Source organism: Acanthisitta chloris, unplaced genomic scaffold (genome assembly GCF_000695815.1).
Source record: "Acanthisitta chloris isolate BGI_N310 unplaced genomic scaffold, ASM69581v1 scaffold5892, whole genome shotgun sequence".
Taxonomy (NCBI): domain Eukaryota; kingdom Metazoa; phylum Chordata; class Aves; order Passeriformes; family Acanthisittidae; genus Acanthisitta; species Acanthisitta chloris.
In genome coordinates, this window is record NW_008660926.1 from 70,871 (window position 1) to 94,901 (window position 24,031).

General features: G+C 45.9%; 1 protein-coding gene across 1 annotated transcript in view; it reads right to left on the reverse strand.

The window, feature by feature from the left end:
• Positions 1-24,031, reverse strand: part of SLCO3A1 (solute carrier organic anion transporter family, member 3A1) — a gene marked incomplete at its 5' end in the record, with an annotated part of 110,771 nt that overhangs the window by 16,193 nt on the left and 70,547 nt on the right. The window contains 2 exons of the mRNA XM_009070005.1: positions 8,003-8,266; positions 11,245-11,343. Of these exons, the coding sequence (XP_009068253.1) occupies positions 8,003-8,266; positions 11,245-11,343 (363 nt within the window). The remainder of the gene's footprint in view (positions 1-8,002; positions 8,267-11,244; positions 11,344-24,031) is intronic.

A 24,031-nucleotide genomic window follows, 5' to 3' on the forward strand; every position in this document is an offset into this window, starting at 1 on the left:
AGGCAATGGGTGACACGAGTGTTGAACTCAACACTGCTCACATTATTGCAAGCTTTCAGACACAACCCAACTCAGCTCGCACTTGGCCTTTTCTTCTCCTGCATTTGCTTCATCTTCCTATTCCAAACTGGATCACTCACTGATGGCCACCTTCTTGCAGCACATGTGGGCACAAGCTGAAATTCTCCAGCTTAGCCTGGGGTTGTGGCCACCCATGGCATAAGGAACCTCACACAGGGGACAGACAGGTTAGCCTCCACGTTCCTGCAATCCAGAGCTTCTCCAGCCAAGCAATGTCTTTCAGGCAGATCCCACCAGCCTTGGTGGCTGCAAGGCTGGAAGACATGCTGAGCTAGTCACTGTGTAGGATGCACACGCTTGGCTTTGGTTTGGTGATCCCTCGGCTCCACCCTCTTGAATCATTAGCGTCCAGAGTCCTCTCTCCTCCAAGCCTGTCTCAATTTCTTATAAGTAAATGTGAGTTACCTTACAAAGGCAAATCTGGCTAATGAATCAGATCACACATTTTCTACTTCAGCGAACATTTTAATTATTGCCGAGATAACACAGCTTGAAGAGGAGAGCATCCCAGTACAGGAGAGAACCTTGCTTTGTCTCAATACCTGATGACTAATTTCTCCCTGAATTAAATGTGAAAATCATTAAGTTTGAAAATTACCTTGCTGAAGTGTAGTGAAACCTCAATAGACCCCTATTTGCATTTTGAAAATCCAACCCCCACATCCCCTAACATGTCCCAGGGTCTGGCAGATGACATTTCTCTGGTGTTTGCTTCTGCTTTCTCTTAGGGTTTTTCTGCATTGGCTCAGCAAGAGAATGCATAGCTCTTTGTCAAGGCTCTGCTTGGGTACCCTTGGTCTTTTCTTGAGGAGAGGGGAAAAAAAAGTGTTATAATTGGGTTTGATCTAACCTTTTCGGAAGGAGCCACTCCACAGTTTCTGGTCTCTTTATACTACAAATGTTTTCCCGTGCTGTATAAAATTCTTGCTTCCTGAGGATTTGCTGAACACAATGAAGTTGCAAGAGCCATAGTAATTTTTAGTAGAACAGGAAAAAAAAAAAGAGAAAAAGTACTGTGTGGGAGGAACTGGGGTGGGGGGATTCAGACATGGATAAATTTCAGAAGCCACCTGCTGCCTTCTTCATTTCTTTGGTGGCCACCTACAGAATTTCCTGTTCTTGGCAGGAAAAAAATAGAAAATGCAAAGGTGGACTTGGCAGTGCTGAGTTTGAAAAGCCATACTTAAGGTATTAATGCCTGTTGTGCCCCTGGAGTTCAGTTTGTTCAAGATTAATGGGTTCCTCGAGATGTAGCTTTGTGCCAATTCAAATCCAAAGACACAAAGGTCTACCTCTAACTTTATCCACCAAATAATAGCGATGACAGCCTGCCTTTTGCAGGAGGGAGTTAAAGATCATGGACATTTATTTCTGAAGTTGGCAAGGCTGGTACCCAACCATCATGCATTACCAAGGTCGAAATCCATCTTCTGTGCTTGGGGTGGACAGCTAAAATTTTGTAGAGTTATTGCACCATCTCACACAAGAGAGGAGCCCCTTTGTGACTGCCTTGCCTGGCAGTGCTGGGCTACAAGTCACATCACTTCATCACCTAAAGGGGCTACAGAAGAGCTGGAGAGGGACTTTTTACAAGGACATGGAATGACAGGACAAGAAGTAATGGCTTTAAACTGAAAGAGGGAGGGATTAGAATAGATATAAAGAAGAAATTCTTTACTGTGAGGATGGTGAGACAATCGAACAGGTTGCCCAGAGAAGCTGTGGATGCCCTGAAGGGTTCAAGGCCAGGTGGGATGGGGCTTTGAGCAACCTGGTCTAGTGGAAGGTGTCCTGGCCCATGGGGGAGGGGGTGGAACGAGATGATCTTTAATGTCTCTTCCAGCCTAAAACATTCTGTCATTCTATGATCATTGCTCCTCCTCTCCGTGAGTTTTCTGGGACAGATCCTGTCCCCCACTACATGTTTGACCATTGCCTACCCCAACAACAACTGCCTACCTGTACCAGCAGGCAGGCAGAACACAAATCCCAGTGCAAAGTGTGCACAGACAACTCAGGTGTTGCCTGGCAGCCTCCACCATCTCCTCAGCCAGGGCCAGCTCATTCCCTTTCATCTTCTAAGGGAAATGACAGGAGGCTCCCCATAGAAATGAATATCCTTTCATCTTGCTACTGCCATCCGTTAAGATCAATCATTTGACACCTGCTGCTGCCTTATCTGTCTCAGTTATTGGGGTGAAATACCTCTGGGAACAAGATTAAAAGTCAGCAGTGAAGTTTAAAAATCTCTCAAAAGACTAGAGTGACATGCTTTCAACTGCCTGGCATATGGTGCTGGGTGTGGAGGGGGAATGGAAAATGTCTGATGGGGGACAGTGAAGCCCTGGAGAACACAAGAGCTAAGAATGGTGCTGCTTCATTGGAGCTGATCCCAGCAGAAGTCATGATAATGGTTACCCTGCACCTTGCTGGCCCAAAGGTTAGCTGAACATTTTGGAACAGCACTTCAGAGCTATAAATCCCAGTTTGACGTCCACTTGTCAAATGGGAAAAGGGAAAGGTCTTTTGGAGTCAAGAGAGTCTCAAAAATCTACTTGGAGAACCCACGAGTTATACTAGACATGGCACAGACTCACCCTCCCACTCTCAGAAGGACCAGCTCGTTTAACGCCCTTATCCTAATGCACCTGATACGCTCTAGAAACGATGGCAAAAAAGCAATTCTCACTGCCATGGCAAGATAAACTGAGAAGAACATGACACCTCTTTTCACTGCTGAAGTATTTTAAACCCAGCTCTCCAGAGTATCCATGTGCAACATTGGTCATAGGTTTATCCACAGGCTGGAAGGGACCCAGGCAGATGTCCCAAAGCTCACCAATGGCCCTGCCAATTGCTTGACTTCCCACCTTTAACACCCAAGCAACACTCGTGCCAAGGCACAAAGCACCCTCCCTGTCTCCTGCCACGGGGTTGCTTTGGGTGACAGACCATGAGCTTGACAAACACACACACTTATGTACACCAAGTAGCTTTGATTTGTCACTACACATCGGGGAGTACCAGGGATAATTGGCAACCTCATTACATGAGGTTTAACTACTCTCCAGAAACGACAAACTATAATCATCACGTTGGTGCTTGAAATGAATTGTTTGGAACATTACAATCACCAAGGCCCCTGTTTCCGGCTGGAGCACCCTACAGAGACGTGTTTTCAATTTGCAGTAAAGATGAGGAACACAGGAAGCAAAGTGATAAATTAGAGGGAGGTTTACAGCCCAGTCCACCTAGGACAGTTTGGTGAGGGAAAGACAAAATGTAGTGTTGAGCCAAAATACTACTTTCTACTAGCAATGTAGGCAGCAAGCCTCAGACTGGAATGAAAAACAAAAGGCAAAATCTCCACCTGGCCTGAGGAAAAATGGGTAAAGAAAATAGCACAGGCAGGAAGAAGAAAATACTTTCTGGAAAGAGAAGATGGAGTAAGGCAAGAGGCACTGAAGATGTCTCAGGTTGGTTTAATATGCTGAAGTCCATGTGGCCTTGGCAAAACTATTATCATGAAGGATATGAAGGAAAAGGATGACACCTATATGAAAAAGCCTTGTTGACAAGATGCAAGCTTGAAGCAAGCAGCAATCTTCTCAAGCATGGAAAGCAGGTCCTTCTAGTCCATCATCTTGCATCCAGCAACCACCTTTGCTTGACTTCAGAGGGGGACATAAACCTCCCTCACCTGTGACACAGAGGTCATAGCAAGGCACAATACCTTTTCAGAGAAATGCTCTGCCTGACTTCAGCTGCTGCTCAGCTTTAGCCCCGAGGTGTGCAGGCTGAAGGCCTTTCTGAATTAATCAAAGCTGCTGACAACAAGGATCCTGACTTGAAAGCAGCCAAGAAGAACCTGCCAGCAATGCCTGAACGCTCATGAAATACAAGCCAAAGGAAACTTGAAGACTGATGGGACCTGATGTGTTTTATGATCACCTGCCATGAACTCCCACCAAGGACTACAGGCTCTCCGTGGCCCAGGCCCTCTCTGCACAGCTGGGAGCTTCTGGCACAGCACTGTGTGCCTGCTCCCAAAGAGCACTTTTTGGGAGAGAAATCCCAGATTCAGAGCAGCTCCCTTCCTAGGTATTCAGCAGATTGGTACACAGAGCAGGAAGGAACTGAGCAGAAGACAAGACAGCTGTCAGCTGTACATCCCCGCTCTCCTACACTCTTGAAAATGAAGCTGGAGAGAAACCAAAATGTTTCCAAATCTAGGGAATTTGCAGTTTTGAAATTCACTTAATTCCACAGTGAGTTTTCTTTTAATTCTTTGCAAATGAGCTTCTCTCTCCAAACCTGAAGGATTCCATATCAATTTCAATCCTTTTAGGGTTTTAATCTCTCTCGCTAGACAGACAGGCAGTATGTAATGAATTTCTGGTTTAAATCATGGCAAAACAAAATGCATTTAGAGCAGAATGTTGCAAGGGTGTTAAAGATCAAACCAAAGAAGCATCCTGAAATCAAATTCCATCCGAACTGACCGCTCAATTCAGTACATGTGACATTTCTGTACGAAAAAAAGGATTTTTACAAAGTATTTCCGTGCACGTTCTAGAGCAGGTGGTGGGTTAGAGGCAGCATGTTAAGAGCGAGTGAGAGGGCAGGTGCCAGGCAGACACAAGCAGAGGGCACAGGTGCCTGGACACAGCTGAGAATTGTCTCTAGTCCTGAATGGCAGAGAGGTCCCCAAAGCAGACAAGAGGTAAGAAAGCAAAGCTGTGGTCCTCAGGATAGCAAGGACTGCCATAGCCTGAAATGCTTTCACAGACCACAGGGAGAGTGCAGGGCTGGAACAACCCTGCCAGGCTGCCAGGCAAGAGCAAAGAGCAATGGCAGCATTTATCCATCCTTTCCCTGCTATTAATCCTTCACTTCCCTGTGTTCCCAAATGGATTTGCTTTGCTTAACTGAAATACTAATCAGGCAAAGCGGTGCAGCACTCACATGTCTGGTTAGCAATGGGAAGCAGCTCCCAGGACTGTCCCAAAGCTTTCCTGCCTAAGCTGCTGTGCCCCTGTGCAGAGCTGCCATGGCAGCCCCCTGCTGCTCCACTGCCTTTGACTGCCTCTTCACCTTGTGCCTTTCAAAGGCACCACATTCGTTTCAAGTCTGAAGTTCCTCTTAAGGATGCTTCTTTTCCTGGCATGAAAATGCCCTGCAGGAAGAGATGCCATGGGCTGCCAAAAGCTGGGCCCTCCCTCCTGTTTAGACCTCGACAGAGATGTAAAAGATCGATACTTTGAGCAGGTTCCTTTTATATTAGTCCTAGCTTTTTTGTGTGGTAAGGCTAGATAAGCCAAGGAATCTTAGCCAGCCTTGCATCTCACTGGCTTCCAGCAGATCTTGCAGTGTCTCGAGCATCCTCCCACGTGCCAGCCGTGCCATGTCACTAGCTGACAGCCATGACCTGCTCAGGCAATGTCCCCAGCTCACCCTGCCCTGCTTCCTCTCCTACCATGTCCTCTCTCTTGCTGCAGTCACTGCAAAGTTTGTAAAATATAAAAAATAATAAACCTCCTTTAAGAGTCAAAAAAAGGAGACTCAGTTCAGCCTCTAAGGAGGCTCTCAGTCCAGAGAAGCAGTTCTTCCTCCCCACATTTGCACAAGAGATGGAAAATCCATGCCTTCATACAGATGTGGATTTACAGCTGGCACACATCTGTCCAGAACAAGCTGCAGAGACCATACTTGCTAAAAATGAGTCAGAGTTATGACCATACAAACCCAATGAACATCTCCATCCCCAACTCGACATACAGGTAAATCCTTGGCTGTTGCCCAGAGAAGCTGTGGCTGCCCCATCCCTGGCAGTGTTCAAGGCCAGGCCGGATGGGGCTTTGAGCAACCTGGTCTAGGGAAAGGTATCCCTGCCCATGGGCAGGGGGTTGAAACTAGATGATCTTTAAGGTCCCTTCCAACCCAAACCATTCTATAAGTCTGTTCAGCTTCACAAATTCATGCAAAGCTCAAGGCCCATAATAGGACAGAGACTATACATGCACATATATATCTTTAACCTGAGTATAATTAAGAGTCCTTTTTATCCTAGAAAAAAAGGCCTAAACAGTCTAAATTTCCCCAATGGAAAATTTGTGCAATTGACAAACAGATTAAGGATACCAGGTCCTGCCACACAGGAATGCATATAGATATTTCAGCTGCTGGCAAAATAATGTATATCCACAGCAAGATTCAATCATCACCTGAAACACTGCTCATCAGGCATGATGAGGTGTGTTTGCCTTCCCTTGTGAAACGTGTCTGAACATCTCCTGGCAGGCACTTAGCAAACACGACTCCTGACCACATACTGACTGTGACAATAGTGGCAAGGGACTTGAAAGGAGATGTCAGCTACCAACACCGTGTTGTCTGTGACAGTCTCAAAGGCATAACTAAAAAGGTCGTTCCTTGTCTTATTTGATGTGATGCAAACTGTATTTCGAAGTCCATCTACAAAAAGACTTCTGGAATACTGACTGATCCAAAATGGGGTTACCTGCAATGAGAAGGCTATCGTGGAAGACTGTGGTGCCTCCTGATGTAATCAATACTTGAACCATATGGATGTGGCAGTTTAATTTCTCTACTTCAATGAGCAACAGATGCTCAGTCAACCCCCCATGGCCTCCCTGTGTGCAAGATGCTCAGCACCATCCTCAGGCTGAACTGCTGCCCCTCCATGCAGCAGGGATATGCCATATTCTTTCATTTTTCTTTATGAAAACCTGCAAAACTTTCCACTGCCCACTCCAAAAACTCACTTGCCAGATGCAGACACTCTGATGAGTCCACAACAAAAGCCACAAAATTATCCAGGTGGATGTACCATGGGAAACACTCATTCCTCAAACCAGAGAAAATCCTTGCAACAAGGATGAAAGGATGAAGAAATTAATTTTGCTGACCAACTTTCAAACAATTTACCCCTCTACCTTTCTTTTGAATTTTCTCACCAAGTCAAAATTTCACAGCTTTGACCTTCCCTTAATGAACAACCACATCAATTATTCAAGGCGTTTTTATATTTAGAAAACACTTTTTAACCCAAAGTCTCTTTTTCCTTCCCACCAGCCACCTCACTCAACTCCCAATTAAGGTGACTGCACACGGAGTAAGTGATTTTGTCCTTGTTTATCTAAATACATCAGGCAGTAATGAAACTGCTCTGCCACAGTGACAGGGAGTGGGAAACAGCCACCAGCACCACAAAACCACCCTCTCAGATGAAGGATTTTCCAGTGCAGTGTACAGAGAGGAGATCTGCCCACATTCTCCCATGAAATGCTGGATCCTTAGCTGACTTTAATTAGTCAGCTCCATTTCCATCACTCCAGGACTTGTTGTGGGATTTTCTCTGATTTGGTATAAGCCTTGCCACTCTGCTGCTATTCTGGACTGATAAGTACCTCTTCCCCAACCCAGTTTAAGAGCTGTGGTGATGCCCAGCACTCATTGCTTTGTATCTGGGATTGCACTAAGCTGCAGCTCAGATGTTGGGAGCTCCTAGTTTCTTTTAACTGCCCTTGCTGGCTCGCCCTCTGTTTGAGGAAGGCAGAGGGGAGCAGGACAGTAGGCTGGAGAGAAGTTCAAAAATTGCTCTGGCAACTGTGTTCCCCTTCATTTTTTTATCAACTCTACAGTACTATCAGGCATTTCTGCAGCTTTGTAGTATAAAAAAAAACCCACAAAGCTTTCAAGTGGAACCAAGTCTCTCTTTCAAATGAGGACAATGGCAGACATAATTAGAAGCTAGGGACTGAAATTTCAGGATACTGATTTTTTGGGGAATTTTGGGGGATAGAGATAGATAACCCAAATCAGAGACCAATTACATATCCAACAGCTGTTAACCTGTTGCTGACTCTCACTGAAAGCATGATGAGAGCCAGTGCCTCACCTCGCAGCTGCTGGAAGCAGGAGGTGCTGCTCTCCCCATCCAGCGGGTGCCGCAGGACCCCGTTGCTGGGCTTGGGTCTCTCGTAGTCCCTGTCGGGAAGCATGGCCTGCTCGCTCTCCCCGGGGTGCTCCGGCCGCGGGGGCAGGGACTGCGGGAACCCGAACATCGGCAGGGACGAGAAGAAGAGTAAGGCACCACACAGCAGGAAACCTCCCCACCACGCACCGATCCAGCGAGGGTCATCCGGGGTTATGTCCAGCTTACCTGTGAGGGCACACACACACACATGTCAGGGGGTTGGACACAGGGAAGGAAAGACAACAGTATGAATAATCCTGTAGGCTAGAAGATGGTTGTTGGGGACTTTGTTGGGATACAAGACACGAGGTGGGGACCCACAGTGACCTCCACACCCATACCATGTGAGCCACCAGCGCATAATGAGCTACATCCAAGAGGTCCTTAGGACAAGCAGCCATCACCTTCCCTATGTAGATGGTACATACAGCTTTCCCAACACCCAACAATCAGAGCTTCTCGCCTGAGTCTTCGGCTCTTGCCAGCTCTAGGAAGCTGCCACGTACCGGTTGGTGTCCCCTGTGTGGGCACTGAGGTTTTGGACATCTCTGTCCCAGAGTGTCACATGTGCACACACTGCTGACACACCTACCGGCACAGACCTGCAGAGAGGCAGCAGCACAGACAAGGACATTGCATTTCCATCCCAGCTTACCCTTTTTCCCCATAAGGTCAGTGCCCTCCCTGCTTTAAATGCACAGCCCTTTTCAGCAAGAGAGAGATGGGCATTTGGGTTTTAGGGGGACCTGTGGTTGTGTGAAGGGTGAAACTGTCCTAAGTATTGGAAAAGAAACCAAGAAGCCCACTCACTGCATCAAATGGGCTCAGCAAGTTGGAGAAACCATCAGAAAAAGAAGAAAAACAAAGTAAAAGGCAAGAGTACCCTGTAGGCCATCACTCAGCAGAGATAAGGAAAAAGAAGGGTCTGGAGCCAGTTTGGGGGAATAAAAATAAACAGCAGGAGAGGAAAAACTGTGTTCCTAACCGCTGCCTTGCTGCCACAGCCATGAGGGTGCCCAGTGTCAGAGCTGACTCTTGGGAGAGACCCAGGTCCACGTGGCTGGAATAACAAGCTCCTCTGTTCATGATGTCTGTCTGGTTACTGCCACTCTGAAAAATCTGTCTCAAGTGAGGCAATCAAGTTGTCTCTCAAGCAGAGACAGAAGGAAACTCTTTTCTCCTTAGGGAAAATAACCCATAGCTCTCAAATATAGATAAAGTTTGAAAAATAGAGTTGGGGAGGGATTGGATTCTTCTGCTGTTATTTCCTCCTGCCTGAAGTGCATTTTTTCAGGTTCTTGGAAATACAGCAATGTGAAGAGCCAGGTAAATCAAGGTCTTCTTCATAACCCATTCCTAAAATCTGTCCTGTGTGTGGGGCAGGGCAGGAGTATGCCCTGGCATCCCACATCTGCCTGAAGCAGGGAGCAGGACAGGGATCAACACTCTGGAGCTCAGTCTCCTTGTGCCACCTCAAGCTGCAAGGCAGAGCCAGCTGCAGTGTGGTAGCTCTTTCCCATACAAAAATAGACAGAGGCCACATATGCTCCAACCTCTGCATCACAGTGATGGACCACGGCCAAAGCCAGCTGGACCTGCAGCTGGAAAGCACTTACACCCTCCCTACAAGTAGCTGAGCCATAGCCCCTCGGGGTTCTCGGTGATAAACACTCCACTGTTCTCATCTGTGGCTCCATATTTGTCTGGGGTTTTTCAGTTGTAAATACAGAGCAATGTCTTATGTTAAAAATGGCCAGATGACACCAAATTGACTTTTTAGCTAGGCCAGTGTCTTGTTTCTGATGGTAACCAGCTGCAGCCGCCCAGAAAGTCCACAGGAATAAAGTCAGCATATACCTGATATTATTCTTGTGACCTGTGGCTCGAGGGCTATCTAAGCTAGATTTTATGTCATGTTCATTATTTTCTTCTATAAACTTTTCCCATTGTTTTCAAATCCATTTGTAAATTTTTAACACCCTAGTGTGAGGGGTTTCACAGCTTCACCTAGTGGGAGATGAAATATCTTCTGCATATTCCTATTTTAGTGTAAGTTATGCTTAATGGTCAAATACATAACAGGGTTCAAATAAGATTCTCTGCCTACAGAACCAAATGAGGTTTTGGCAAATACTTGCTAAAGCCAAGGCTTGAAAAGGGGCTATGTGGTGTTTGAACAAACTGCAGCCAAAAGTCTCAGTCATCAAAGAAGATACTTCTTTCTCATTTGATTTTGTCTAGATTTCTTCAGCTGTCATGTGCCTGTGAGACCAAGAAAAAGTAGTAATGTTTTTCCAGATTTGCACAGTTCTGTTTCAAGTCCTGCAAGGTTCTACTCTGTCCAAACTCATCCTGCAATGATGTATTTGCAACATCATAGAGCTGAAATGCACCCTCAAAGGGGACAACACCTCTGCATAAGAGCCTGTGGTATCCGATGGAGTTGAGAACTGTGGAAAAGGCATCTGAAAACCGAGGGAAAATAGTGAAGCATCAGGTTTGCAGTGTGCAGCCAGAGGGCTGCGGGAGCAGCAGTGAACAGCCTGTTACATATTGCCCTCTCATGGCAAAAAAACCATACTGCAGGTACCAATAAAAGCAGAATTGGCAGATTTTTGTCTTAATGAACAAAAAGACAATTTGCAAATAATCTGCTTTAACCTAAGTGAAGGTGAGTAATAATTAGAAATGCTTTGGGACTAAAGCTGCCCATCCAAGCAGGGTCATTTGCAGATAATGCTGAGCATGGGTCTTACTGGTGTGCCTCCATCAGAGCATGGACAATCCCCCAAGGTCCCAGGGGTGGCAGCTCTCCAGTTTTCATCCTGTGCTCTGGGCATAGCTCCCTTGGCAAGGCTATGTGCATAGATAGCCATGTGCCCTGCCACAGTTACATTTCAAGGTGTCCTCTATGAGCTGGGCTGAAACTCATCTCACAGTCTATGGAAATGAACAAATTTTAACTAACACTGCTATTTATTGGAACAGAGCTGAAATCTTTTGAATCCCAATCATAAAACTACTCTAAAAGTGACACCCATATATGCAAGAGGCACTCAAGATGGAGTGTACTTGCACCTTTCTGCTTGTGAGCATCAACATTTTTATCCTGCTGATACAAACTTTAGCATATTTGATTTGAAACCAAACCCAGTTCTCCTTACTTGTGTCAATGAAGACAGCATCCACATAGATTTTGGTACAGAAGGAGCCCAAGATAAATCCACAGGCTGGTCCAAATACCAGCATCGTAAACAGGATCCCTGCAAGGAGAGAGAAAAGAGAAAATTAGTGCTAGGCTCAGGTTATTCACTGCAAGTTGTTCTGCTTGTCTCCTGCAAGGTGCTAGTGCCCTACTGATGACAAATAGATAAGGTTATGTCTCTGTGTTGAATGCTTCAGGCAAAAGAGCACCCTAAATGTGTTTTGCTTTTCCATATCTCTTCAGGAAAAAGAACAGATGGAGCTGTGATAATACTGAAGGATTTCTACTGAGCTGAGAAGACAGTGTGCATGTATGCTGTGTCTTGGTCAGCTGGCTGCTCTGAAAGATGCCTTACTCAAAAGCTCAAGGTAAAGCAGACCTGCCTTCTCCCCATGGGGAAGTCTTTGCCTTTGCCACCTCTAGCTAAATTCCTAGTAGAAAGAATTTTCAGACTTCAAGCCAGCAAATCTATGAAATGAGCATTGTCACAGACTGCTGGATAAAGCCTATTTACAGAAATAGGAGTCCTTTTCCAAATCCATGAAGCCTTTCTCCCCATCATACCCACACAGCAAATACTCCCCAAGGCGCACAGCTCTTCCACCCTCTTACAACTGCTTGCTCCTCCTGCAAAACCTGCATGAAATTGTCAGTGTAATGCCAGGAGAAGAGCTATTATGAGTAAATTACTTATTTGTTTCAATACAGTATTTAGAAGCATTTATTCTCACTCCCATTTTGGCCCTGAAACAGGAACGCTACAGGCACACTGCCAGCTCTCAATTATCCAGGGCAGAAAGGTGGGGACACATAAGGATTATCCAGAAAAAGAAGGAGAAAAGATAACGCAAAACATTTGTAAATTAGACAATAAGAACAAATTTGGTACCTTCACATTTGGGATAACAACAACATTTGAGAAGAACAACAAAAAGTCCCCAGGGACTCTTGTAAATGGCTTTCTGAAGGAAGCAGGGACAAGTCTGAGCAGCATGGAGCAGAGCAAGGGCCTGTTTGTTCCCTCTGGGGCAAGGCATTGCTGATGGACCTGTGTGCCCAGCGAGGGAGGCAGCTCCTTGGGACCCTTGGCAGTGATGTGCCAGCCTGTGGTGGCATCAGTTCTGGTGTCACTGCACTTCAGAAATGGCCCACGAAGGAGCTTTATTTGCATCTGGGGGCTTTGCTCACTCTCCTTCGGGGTACATCCCACATCTCTCTCCAAATCTCTCCAGAGATGCTGCCTGGCATCTCAGTGCATTCATAATGCAATTCATTGCAGCTATCTCAGCCCTCAAGTTCCTAATCTGGAAACTTTTAATTCCCAAGTTCTCTCTCTGTGCACTTTTCAGAAGCTGGAGAAATTATCAGAGCTGCAAAACATTCCCAGGAGACCACCAGCCCTACGCAAAGCAAGTCGCACCTGCCGATGATGGCTCAGCCAAGCAGAATAAGCTGCTATGGTCAAAAGCAACTTTACCTTCACCTTTAAAATGCAGGGTGCAAACTAATTCCTCCAGGTTGGTGGCACTTGGACTGGCTGGATTAATAACTAGGTACAAAGCAGAGGTGCCTCTGCCAGTTGCTCATGCAGAAACCCAGTGTGTTAATGCCTTCATGGCTAACACCTACAGCTGCAAGAGGGAGAAGCAAAGGTGGTTGGAGGAAAAAATGTGTCAGGTTGTATGAGCTGCAGTAAGGAGTCACTGCTGTCAGGGCAGCAGCAGGAGCTGCCACCCCCTGCCCTGCCTAGCCCAGCTCAAAGCTGCAGCAATGGCACCGTGTGGCAGCCCATGCTGCCAGCTTAAATTAGTCCCCAGGGACTCTGCCCATGATGTCCACGTCACTAGTGGAGCAGCCATCTCCCCTCCCTCCTGCAGTCAGCTTGTCCACAGGCTTTGGGTTTGTGCTCCACGATCCAGCAGTAAATTGGGGAATTTGTGCTCCTCAAACAAAAGAGCTGCTTAGGAAGCCTGTGCCTTGCTCCTCTGGGATCTATGAAGCCTCACGTGGTAGATCCCAGTCCCTGGTTACCTGCAAAAGCACTTCATGGCATGTGAAATGAAGGAAGAGACAGGTGGGGAGAGCAGAGAAAAGGGATTTCTTTTCCAGAACACCCAGCAACTCTATCCCAGCCCCACTTGGGGCTATACAGTTTCCAGTGGCATTTTATAAAACATCCATGTCACATATTTTTTGGTCACTAGATGGCATTGGTGCACGTCATTCAGCCCACAAGTGCCATGGGGAGCAGGCTGGGTGACGGTGCAGCCCACCCCAGTCCCCTAACACCACGGTGTTCCTGGGGGACCCTCAGCCCCTGACAGGATGGCACTGACACAGGCACTGCCTTCACCCACTTATCTGTATGTGCCCCTTCCCTGTCTGCATGCAGGATATCACGGGTTTTAGAACAAACTGTTCTGAAACTCTTTTTAGTCAGAGAGTTTAAAGAGACAGCATCTAGCAGAGATAGCCATGGCTACTACTGTAATGAACAAGCTGTCAATCAAAGACCAGCTTAATCTTTGATGATTGAACATTAATTATGAATTTCAATGTAACTATGGTCAAGTACATAAGGACACACTTCCTTACCCTAGAAGGTATGAGGGAAAGGAAAGCCCAAGCAGACCTGAGCACCTCCTGTTTCCTAGTCCAAGGTCCTCAGCCCACACCCTGGTACCCAGCACCCACAGCTGCCTGAGAGTCATCCCCTGGGATGACCCCCAGAGGGAAGGCTGCAGGCACCAAAACACCCTGGGCTGCAACAGATTTCCACAGGCACCAAGGAGCCAAGGGGGGTGCTGAGCTACTGTGCCACTGCCCTGATGAGACCTGTGTGTGAGCAAAAGGTCTGCATGGCCACCAGACAGCTGATTCAGGGCACCCACAACTCAGGAGCAGGAACCTCTGGGCACTGCAGGGCAGGTTTAGGTGAGACCTTGAGGACAGGATGGATCAGGCATGATCTGTACTCCTCAGGCAGCAGATATTTGTTTTCTCTTTTTTCCCCCTTTTGTTTTTGCAAGCTTAGTGGTTGATGACTTTCTGTGTCTAACAGCTCTAGAGAACTGGGAACACATCAAAATTGTCATGTGGCACTAATGCAGGCTCACAGAGCTAAGCAGGCAGAAGGACAAGGGCCAGTTCTAATCCTCTAGGCAATACCTTCAGATGCACCAGTGCTGGGCTAAAGAGGGACAAAAGTTTGCCCCATGGTGACCTCCAAATCACAGCAGGTTTGTCTGACCGTGTGTATACAGGCAGAACCACAGAAATGCAGTGTGTTTCATGGAGCAAAGGTAAGACAAAGAACATAGAGAAAGATCATCCTTCACCAAAAAACTGCAGAGAACTTCCCAAAGATTTGGGAAAAGGGGAAAAAGAAAGCAGGGACCTGTGGCTGATGATCCAGCAGCAGTAGGGAGATGCTTGCAGAGACAGCTCAGACAAAAAAGCAAATGTCAAGAAAGCTGTGGCCAGTGTAGGATGGACATCAGAGACAGACAAATGCTGCACCTCCTCACACTATTGCATTGCAGTACCATCGCGGAAGAAACAAACTGTGTCCTCAGTTATTGAAATACCGCATTTCATATCCTGGTGGCTGCGGGAAGGCATGATTTGCTCTGCAATGTCCTCACTAGAGGGCAATGTGGGATAGAGCATCCACCAAACACCTATCTAACATCTTACAAAAGCATTATTATTCACCTCTAGGCTAGTTTAGCAAAAGCCTCCAGTTAATTGTGTTTTTTCTTTTTCTACATTTTGTCCTAAAATCAAGAAAACAACTGGCTCACCCTATACCCTTTTGTTATCATTTTTTGAGACTCCAACAAAATCCTACTGTTGCAAGAATAGTATTTTATGCTTTAATTCACAAATCAAGCAGGTTTTGGAAAAACCTGAGGCATGGACTGTCACAATGGGCTGTACTGAGCCAGACCATGCTCAAGGATCAACAGAGCATGGGCACAAGAAGTAGGCTATTAGGCCATTGGGATAGTGCCTGTGGTTGAACATTTCTGCAGACGTGAGGTCTCAAGAGGAAATTAGGCAAGTTTGAATTAGCTTAAGACATCCTTCCTCTTTAGAGAAATTCTGCACAACTGCTAACCACCCCCGTTATTAGTGAAAAACTTTCCAAATCACCCACCTAGTCATGCAACTATGAAGCTGCTCTTCAGGAGAGAAGGAGATCTTGCAAATAAACCCTTCTCCCGGTTCTGGGGTTGCTGCTAAGGATAAAGATGTGCTAAATTTGTGTCTAGCTTTAATACCACTTGCATGATATTTTCCTATGTTTCCCCCTAAGTTTTAGATCAGCCTGATTTGATAGAGCCAGAGGACATTAATACCAGGAGCAAACAGATCTTGGCCTGGTCTAATCCTGGCTCCTCCACTCTTGAGAAACTCCCACTGATGTCAACAAAGCCAGCAATCAGTATAGGTACTGCAATTTTATGGTATTTTTATTTTTAATCTTAGAGTAACTTTTAAAATTCTTAACAAATTATGGCAATTCCTAGAAATAGCCACAGATGTGAGTTAAAACCCAAACTGACCCTGCTTTGGGACAATTCAAATGTTTTGTTTGGTAACTCAGAAATACTTCCTTTCATTTGGCTCCTTTTAAAATACAATTACATTTTAGTTTGAAAAGAGCTAATAATTTTCAGATTTCCAACTCTATCTCCTCCATTGGTCTCCTGCCACCCAGAAAGGCAGGGGGAAAAAAGCAGCAAGTCGGGCTGCTCTGAGAAATCAGAAGTATTTTCCTCCCTGTCTTTTCAAATGGAACAATTTGCCAAATCCTACCTTGTCCTGTCAACTAACATTTTCCAGGGGCTGAGGAAAGGATTGGGACAGAGGGAAGTATTAGATCTGACATTTTGTGATGAGATTTTACCACTTGTAAGGCCCAAGACTGACAATGCAGTTTTCCATTAGAGCAAAGGGAAGGAGCAGCAGCAGGTACTACTACATCTGTGGAGAGATGGTGGCAGAGAGATGCTCAGTGAGTCATGCAAAGTGCACAAGAACCAAATTACAAAGACAGGGATAAAGGATGTCAGTATTTCAGTAATGAAGAGCTGTTCTGTGGTGATCCAAGTTGCTTTCCAGCAGCAATAGGATCCTGAAACATGAGCAAACCTGTGTTGCTCACAGGGTGAAACAGGTGAAGCATCAACTCAATCCCTGTAATGAATTAACTGGGGACAGTAACTCTCAGGAGAAACCCTCCTGGCTGGAAATAAGACATCGAGAGCCATGCATTGAGGCTTGCCAGCCTCATCAAAGTGCACTGAGGAGGCATCTCAGGTACAGTTCACTGAGGAATAAGAGCAGGTTCAGTGCACAGTCACAGGCTGAGAAAAAAATAGGTGGGCAGCTAAAGAATACCAAGCTACTTTGCTTCAAAGCTTCGGCCTCATCAGGGACTGAAGGCACAAGGAAATTTATTTTGGGGAGCTGCCAACAAACACCAGCTGAAGGTGAGATGGGTAGGTGAGATGGGAGAAAGAAAAGCATCTTCTTCCACAGTGGGACTGCACGCAGGGCTATGTGAGCAGGAGCTATTCCTCTTAATAAAGCCAAACACATTTCCCCTTGGATCTGCATTTCTACTTCCCAAACCCTTTCCAATATGGTGTTTCCAATGTCTGTTCTCTTCTATCTACAGGCTTCATCTCTTTACATGAAACCCTGAAGCAAAATGGTCAGGAGTCTGGGTTTTGTTTTGCTTTATAAAGAAACTAATGCACTTTGTAAGGGGATTTAGTGAATAATGGTGGGAAAGTCAGACGTACCCTATAAAATGGAGAAATGAGAAAGTGACAGTCAGGCTGTTCCCCTGTCCTGAGTCTTGATATGAAGCATTACAACATCTGCCATTTATTTTGCCCAGTAACAGATCACTCAATAATGTATGACAGCAGAATACGTATTTCTGACTTATGCCTCACAACAGTTAAAAAAAAGTTAAGGCCTGATTCAGGAACATACCTAAACCAAGCCCTTTGGTTTCAAACAAACTGGCCCAGGAACACAGGAGAAGGTGCTAAACCAGGAGTTTATCCCCCAAAGATGCTGAAGATTTCTGCCCCCGTCTGCCTTGATATCAAACTGGTCCAAACATCAAACTTCCTAGCCAAGAGTCAGTGCCAATTCCAGGTAACCAGCATGGTGGTCTACTTCACACCTCTGCTCTGTGCATTGGGTGCCACATGTCTAAGTTCACCTTAAAGCCCTGTTTTAGGAGATACGCTATTTGGTGAGCCACCAGGCACTGCAGACTGAGCTGCTATTCTTATTTGTGCCAGTTGGTTTAAAGCACACCTTGAACACACCTTCCTGAGCTCTGGTCACCAGTGTAAGTACACCCTGAGCCCAAGGGTTGCCAACCTTCCTGACCTTATCAAGTGGCAAACTGAGATGTGATTGAGAAGCATTCGCTTTGGAGAGTGGAGGGAATAAAAAAGCATGGAAGATTACACTGAGAAACATCAACATTTCCCCAGAGTTCCCAGCTGCAAAATGGAGCTGGATATGGAGCTGAATTACAGTTCCCATGGTCCCTGCTGCCTTACTTCTTCCCAAAGTTTCCATGTCAGAACAGCTCTGCTGCCAGTCCCAAGAGTCAGCATGAGCAAGAGAAGTCATGCTCCAACTGTTCCCAAAGTGAGGATTTATTTGATGCTGAGAGGAAGGAGATTTGTTCATGGTGCACTTTGGAAAAGTTGAGATAGACACAAAGCCCCTGTGCAAAGCAACCCTCTGCTACTAAAGGCCTGGAAAGCACTATGAGAACTGCTTCCAGGTATTTGCAATCAGATTTAAGATTGGTTGAGTCATCCAGACACTTTTGAAAAATACTGCTTACTATTTCCACAGCAACCTGGGTCACCACCCTTCCAGGAAGGACTGGATCCAAGGTGAGTATGCACAGACTGCAATGCTAAAGTCTGTTCCTTCACAGGTTTGTGGACAGTTGAACTAGATGTGCTTGAGCAACAGGGAGTTAAATAACCTCTACAACATGTCTTGAAAGTCTGGCAAAGCACTGACACTTCCTAACTGATCCATAATGGTTGGGATGCCCAAAGTATTTTTACTGCTCTTAGCTGTGAACCAGTTGAATAGGGACCATGAGCAGTGAAACAGTGTTTCCCTATCATAGGCAAACCCCTAGTGCTGCAGAAGATCTATTTTATTTAGCCATACAAACACCACTGGTATCTGCTGAGTTTATGGTCCCCTTGAGCCAGGTTACTCCTGCCTTGGCACTTCCATGAAATTAAAAGTGTAGGAGCTTATGCACTGAGTTCCCAAGGAGCAGCACACCTTCAGTAAAGCACATGGCCAGAGCAATACCTCATTCCTCTTGCTCCACACCAAGGAATAGCTCTGGTGGTCAGAAATCTGCTCAGTTTGGAAGATGTGGGAAATTCCATGGCAAAGCTAGCATTGTCCTTACATCAAGTAACTACATCCCCATGGAGGAAGGGATTGGGGAGCTAAATGTGATCTCTATCAAGGATGTCAGCGACCAGGTGGTTCAGTGACTGTCACAAAACACAGGTATGGGGTATGTGGAGGAGGACCCTGCCATGGCCCTCAGGGTGCTGCTGAGGACATGGGACAGCATCCTGCCAGGAATGTCACCCCCAGCCCCCTGCCTGCTGCAGGAGCAAGCTCTTTCTAAAAGCACAAAGGGAACTGGCTTTCCAAATCACGAGAGATAATCTCAAAACCCTGCTTGTCCCACATTTCCTGCTGCGTGGGGGACTGGGCAGGCCAATGTGAAGGGATTACTGGAATATTGTAATTCATGTGCACTGCAACCTGCCCTTAAAGAGACACCACCCCAGCACAGCCTGTGGTAAGCAAAGGTGTGCTGGTACCAACTGGAGATGTCGTATCCTCCTGCACAGCAGCTACTGGCCCTCAGGGATAAAAGCTTCCACACTTGCACCCGGTGGGCAGAGCTCGTCACTTCAGTGGGTTTTATCTGATTTCTATCAGTTGACATAACCTCAAAAACGCACAGTAAGGGTAGAGGGAGGCTGTTTCCTAGCCAGATGGCTTCTTCCTGCGGCAAAACCCGCCGGAGTCATCCAGCACTGCCCATCCTCCCCGGCAGACAGTATGCCCACGAGAGCATGGAGATGGCCTGCATTCCCACAGAGCACAGCAACTATGCTCAGCCTGATTCCCAGCTTTCCTGGAAACAGCTTTCCTCATTTACCATGGAAAGACATAATTTTTCCTGCTTCTCGGCTACTTGTCTACACAACCATCATGACCTCCTGCTCCCTTAAGGCTCCTGCTCACTCGCACCACTGCGACCGACCGTAGGAAAGTTGAATAGGTGGTGTTGGACCAACAGAGTGTTTGGTTTGTTCTGCTTCCTCAGTGCAACCACTGAAGCAAAGGGAATGTTCAAAAAACCCAGACAGATGTTTCCAAGTGCCTGCAGCTGTCGATTAATGAAGAGCAACTTTGGGATAATTCACTTTAACATTTAAGTCTTTATTCTGAGGGGATTCAAAGCAGTTCCAGCCCTGTATTGGTATGAGGGGAGGAGGAAAGAGGTTGGGGGGTTCATCCTGTCTGTACAGCAGCACATGTATCATTTATTAGCTTTGCTTTCAGGAGCTCAACACAAGTAGACCCCTCTGACATCTATTTAGGGTTGCTCAAGCGATGCCAAAGACAGAGAAGAATGTCCTGGCACTCCTAAGGTAGTGAGAGGCTGAAATCCCTGCTCAGCCATCACCTTCCCATGGACCATTCACTGCATCTCAATACTTTTCCACCTTTTAACAAAAGCTGGTTCCTCCTTGTCAAGTGCTGCAAGATGCACAAATATTATGATGCAGTGCTCTAGCAATCTGTGACACAAAATGCATTAGAACCAACCAAGTTTTGGTTCTGAGCTCATTGATTCCACCAAAACAGCTCATTGCCTGCATCTGTGTGTGCAACACAACACCTGGAGATGCACTCACAGCACTGTCCCAAGACATCCCATTTCTCACTGCTTTTGGCCAGTGAAACAGCTCCAGCAAGCAGCAAGCCTGCAAAGTAGAAGTGTTGGATTGAATCTGACTTCTCCCACTTCCATGGGACCACTTGTGATGGAAGAGCCAGAGAGGGATTCAGTATTTGCCTTCAGCCAGTGAAAGAAATTATTACCAAGTTTGAAATCAGGCAGCCTGGGACATCTCCCATCAGCTTCTTCCCCTCTCCTCTGATCAAAGCTTTCCATCAATTTACCAAATCACTTTCTGCAGCCTGTAAAATCTGCCCTTGCTTCACAAAGGTCTGGGTTTTTAATGCAAACTACTCTCCACTGTACAGAAATGCTGCAGAATGATTTATTTATCCTTGTGTTTAATAAGACTTAATGACTGTATCTAAAGCTGGTTGGGGGTGTCATTTACTTATCAAGAGGCAATAAAAAAATGTGCCCATGCTACAGAAATAACAACCTTCTAATGTGATTATTCCAGGGCTGGAGAGAGAACCCATGGCAGTGGCCTTCCTCCTGTCTGCTGGAAATGCCTATTTTACTACTTCTCAGCACAGTTCTCTGTTCTGGCCTATATTTAGCATTCAGATGTTAATCCCTAAAGGGGTTGCTAGGACTTGAAAGTATCTTACATGGGGATTTCTCCCCAGATTATCAGTGTCCCTTTAAATATTGATTTCCATCAGAATTCAGGATTTCTCCAATGAAATGTCTGCTGACTTCGAGACGAAATCTGATTCCTATAAGCAGGTATTTTGCCTGGTGAACCACCCTGCATTTTCAATTATATACCAAGCCTTAAGTTTGTTTTATCAGCAAATCCCTGTCCCCAGCACTACCAAGGCTACATTTGAAAGAATCAATGTTATACCAACAACTGACAGTCCCAGGGGATCCTGATGCACACACAGAATGTTTGCAGAGCAGCACTGAAAGCAATTGGACTTTTGCATTAGGAGAACAAGCTCAGCATCCAGACCCGAATTTTCCATAAGGACTAGGTGTACTTGTGGCAGCTCAAAAAACACACCCATTAGCTGGCTAGTGCCCTCATAGATGGGCACAGAAATAAGGAAAACCAAAGCAAAAAACCAAACCAAACCAACCAATCCCACATCAACTAAAACCCAGCCCAGAGCCCTGTTTCTATTGGCCTTTAGGTCTCTGCTTTACTCAGCTGCTGAAATAGGATCACTGAAAAGATGACACAGAAACAAATCATGGGATGACAAAAGCTGCATAACCCTCAACATTGCATTTGCAAAAAAAAATAAAATTAAAGCAGCCAATTTGTGAGCTCTGCAAGGTAAAGTATGGGGATGTGCTCACTACAGAGGTCTTGGGATTACTTTTGGTCCCACCAGTTGACACTGGGAACGAAGTGTTCTGCACTCCAGTTTTCCTCCCTAGCATCCCAGTACCCTTCCAGGCAGCAGAGGGACTGCTTGCTGCATTTCTCTCCTTACTGATGGGAAGCTGGAGAAGAAATTTACTTATGCTAATCAATCCCTGGCACCAGTCACACGAGAGTTAATCCACTGGCAATCTCCATCAGTCTCTGCATATTTAACTAAAGCAGTGAACACTCACAGAGGATTATGAACGCAGTGGTATTGTTGTAGCAGTGTTTTCCTACTTAAGCTACAATCACTCTGATGCCCTGTCTCCTAATATTTGTACCCTCTACATACAAACAGCTTGCAGAATTGCAGCAGTGCATGCAAGCATCTTGGTCAGACACTGCCTACAAAAACACACACACACATACCACATGGTGATTTAGTACAAAATGCTCATCTTCATGGTGGTTATTTCTATAAACCAACATCCTTGAAGATAGGCATATTGTTTAATGCACACACAAGGGATGCCTCTTTCTCCAAAGGATTTACAGGTAGTTTGGACATGCAATTGCAAGAGGTTGGACACTCAGACCGGGTTAGGAGAATTCTTGGAGGAAAAAAAAAGCTTAATAGTCCGTTTTTTCTGTCACTTTCTGCGAAAAGGAAACAAAGAAAAAAATGCCCAACCCATGTCCTGTCCAGGCAGGTGCGTCACAAAAAGCTGATGCTGAGAGATCTCCGATATGTAAGGACAAGGCACTTGCTCCATCCACCCTGCTGGCTCACATTCCTGTCCCTGAAATTTGCTTGTTATCGCACCAGAAGAAGCCAACTCCATTTCAGAAGTGGGTATAAGCATGTACCTAACTATAGCATGCAAATCCAGGGCAGGCTATATACGCCCTGACACACGAGCCCACAAGCCACAGATTCCACACCTTCGACATACGGTGCAAATACATCAGCCACAGCCGTGGGCTTGAACCAGCAATTTCCACCTTTCAAGCGATTTTTCTGTGCTAATTACCTTGGGAAGCAGCCACCAAAGAGACTTGAGAAGAAAAAACTTCACATGCTCCAATGCCAAGTACAGTTTCTTGAAGGGCTGAAGTCACATGCCTTGGAGCTGTGTTCATCTCCTCCCAGCCCTTAAACACAAACACCTGTATCACCGAGTCCACGGCTCCACTGCAGCCACAGCCAGGCAGATTTCTTTGCTTTATTTCCCAGGAATTGTGCCAACTGTAGGCTTGCATGGGAATGGAGTTTCACAGCACTTTTCCCTCTGTACAGGACTGCAACTCTTGAGTTTGCTGACTGATGTCCTGTTTAATACTGGGTGGTTTTGATCATACATAGCAGTATAGGGATACATTAAAGATCTGCACAAAAGCCTTCCCACTCCTCTCTCCCTGTTCAGGTAAGCTCTATCCCACCTCCAAGCACAACCTGTGTTTGCAGAATAGACATGAGTCCCTTTTGAGGCTCTTGCAAATTTTTATCTCTTATCATTTGAATTTTATAACAGTGAGCACCTCTCACCTTCCTTATACTCTAAAACACACTAGGAAAAAACCTCAACAGCTCATATGACTGAGAGTACAATGAGCTACTCACACACTGGATTCTCAGAGCCTGTAAAATGTGCATTTTGGCATTCGTCAGTTTGGAGGTTGATGCAACACTGCCTTCCCTTTTTATTTTTTTTTATTTTTTTAAGCTGTGTACTGAGTTCAGCACAGACGTAACACATTGCTTTGAGGATAAGGCTGCCAGGACTGCTTCCCTCTCTCTTTAACCTCAGTCTTGGGGGTATCCCTTCCCATCCCACATACCTTCAATGAAAACAAGGCAAGTTCCATTTCTAACTGAGGTTTAATGTCAATACAGACAGCTTGCTGCTTTTCTAAGCAATGATGAGTCAGGAAGAAAAGTTCATATCTGTTCCCTCCCTACTGGACCTCCTACATGTCAACCTTGCCGTTTGAAAGGCTTTTCCCTGCAAAACTCACCACCCCACCCTTCCACCTGTCTCCTGACAGCAGCAGAAGGCTACTTCTGCATTTCCAGTCTTTTTAACGCCTCTGACAGCATTTACCATTTCTTTCTTGTGCTGACAGCCCCAGGGATTTCGAGACCTTTCCTCTCAGCATCATCGAGGGAAGGAACTTTGCAAAGTTAGAGGATACAGACTCATTCAGTCTGGCAAGATGCTGGATACCCTAACAGCCCACAGTTCCCCAAATCTCCCTCTCCTCACAGCTGATGAAGCTGTTACAGACACATATGTGCAGTTCTCCATCCCAAACACAGCACCTGCCATGGAATAAGACTCTCTAACAATAGGTGGAAAGTACATATTCCTG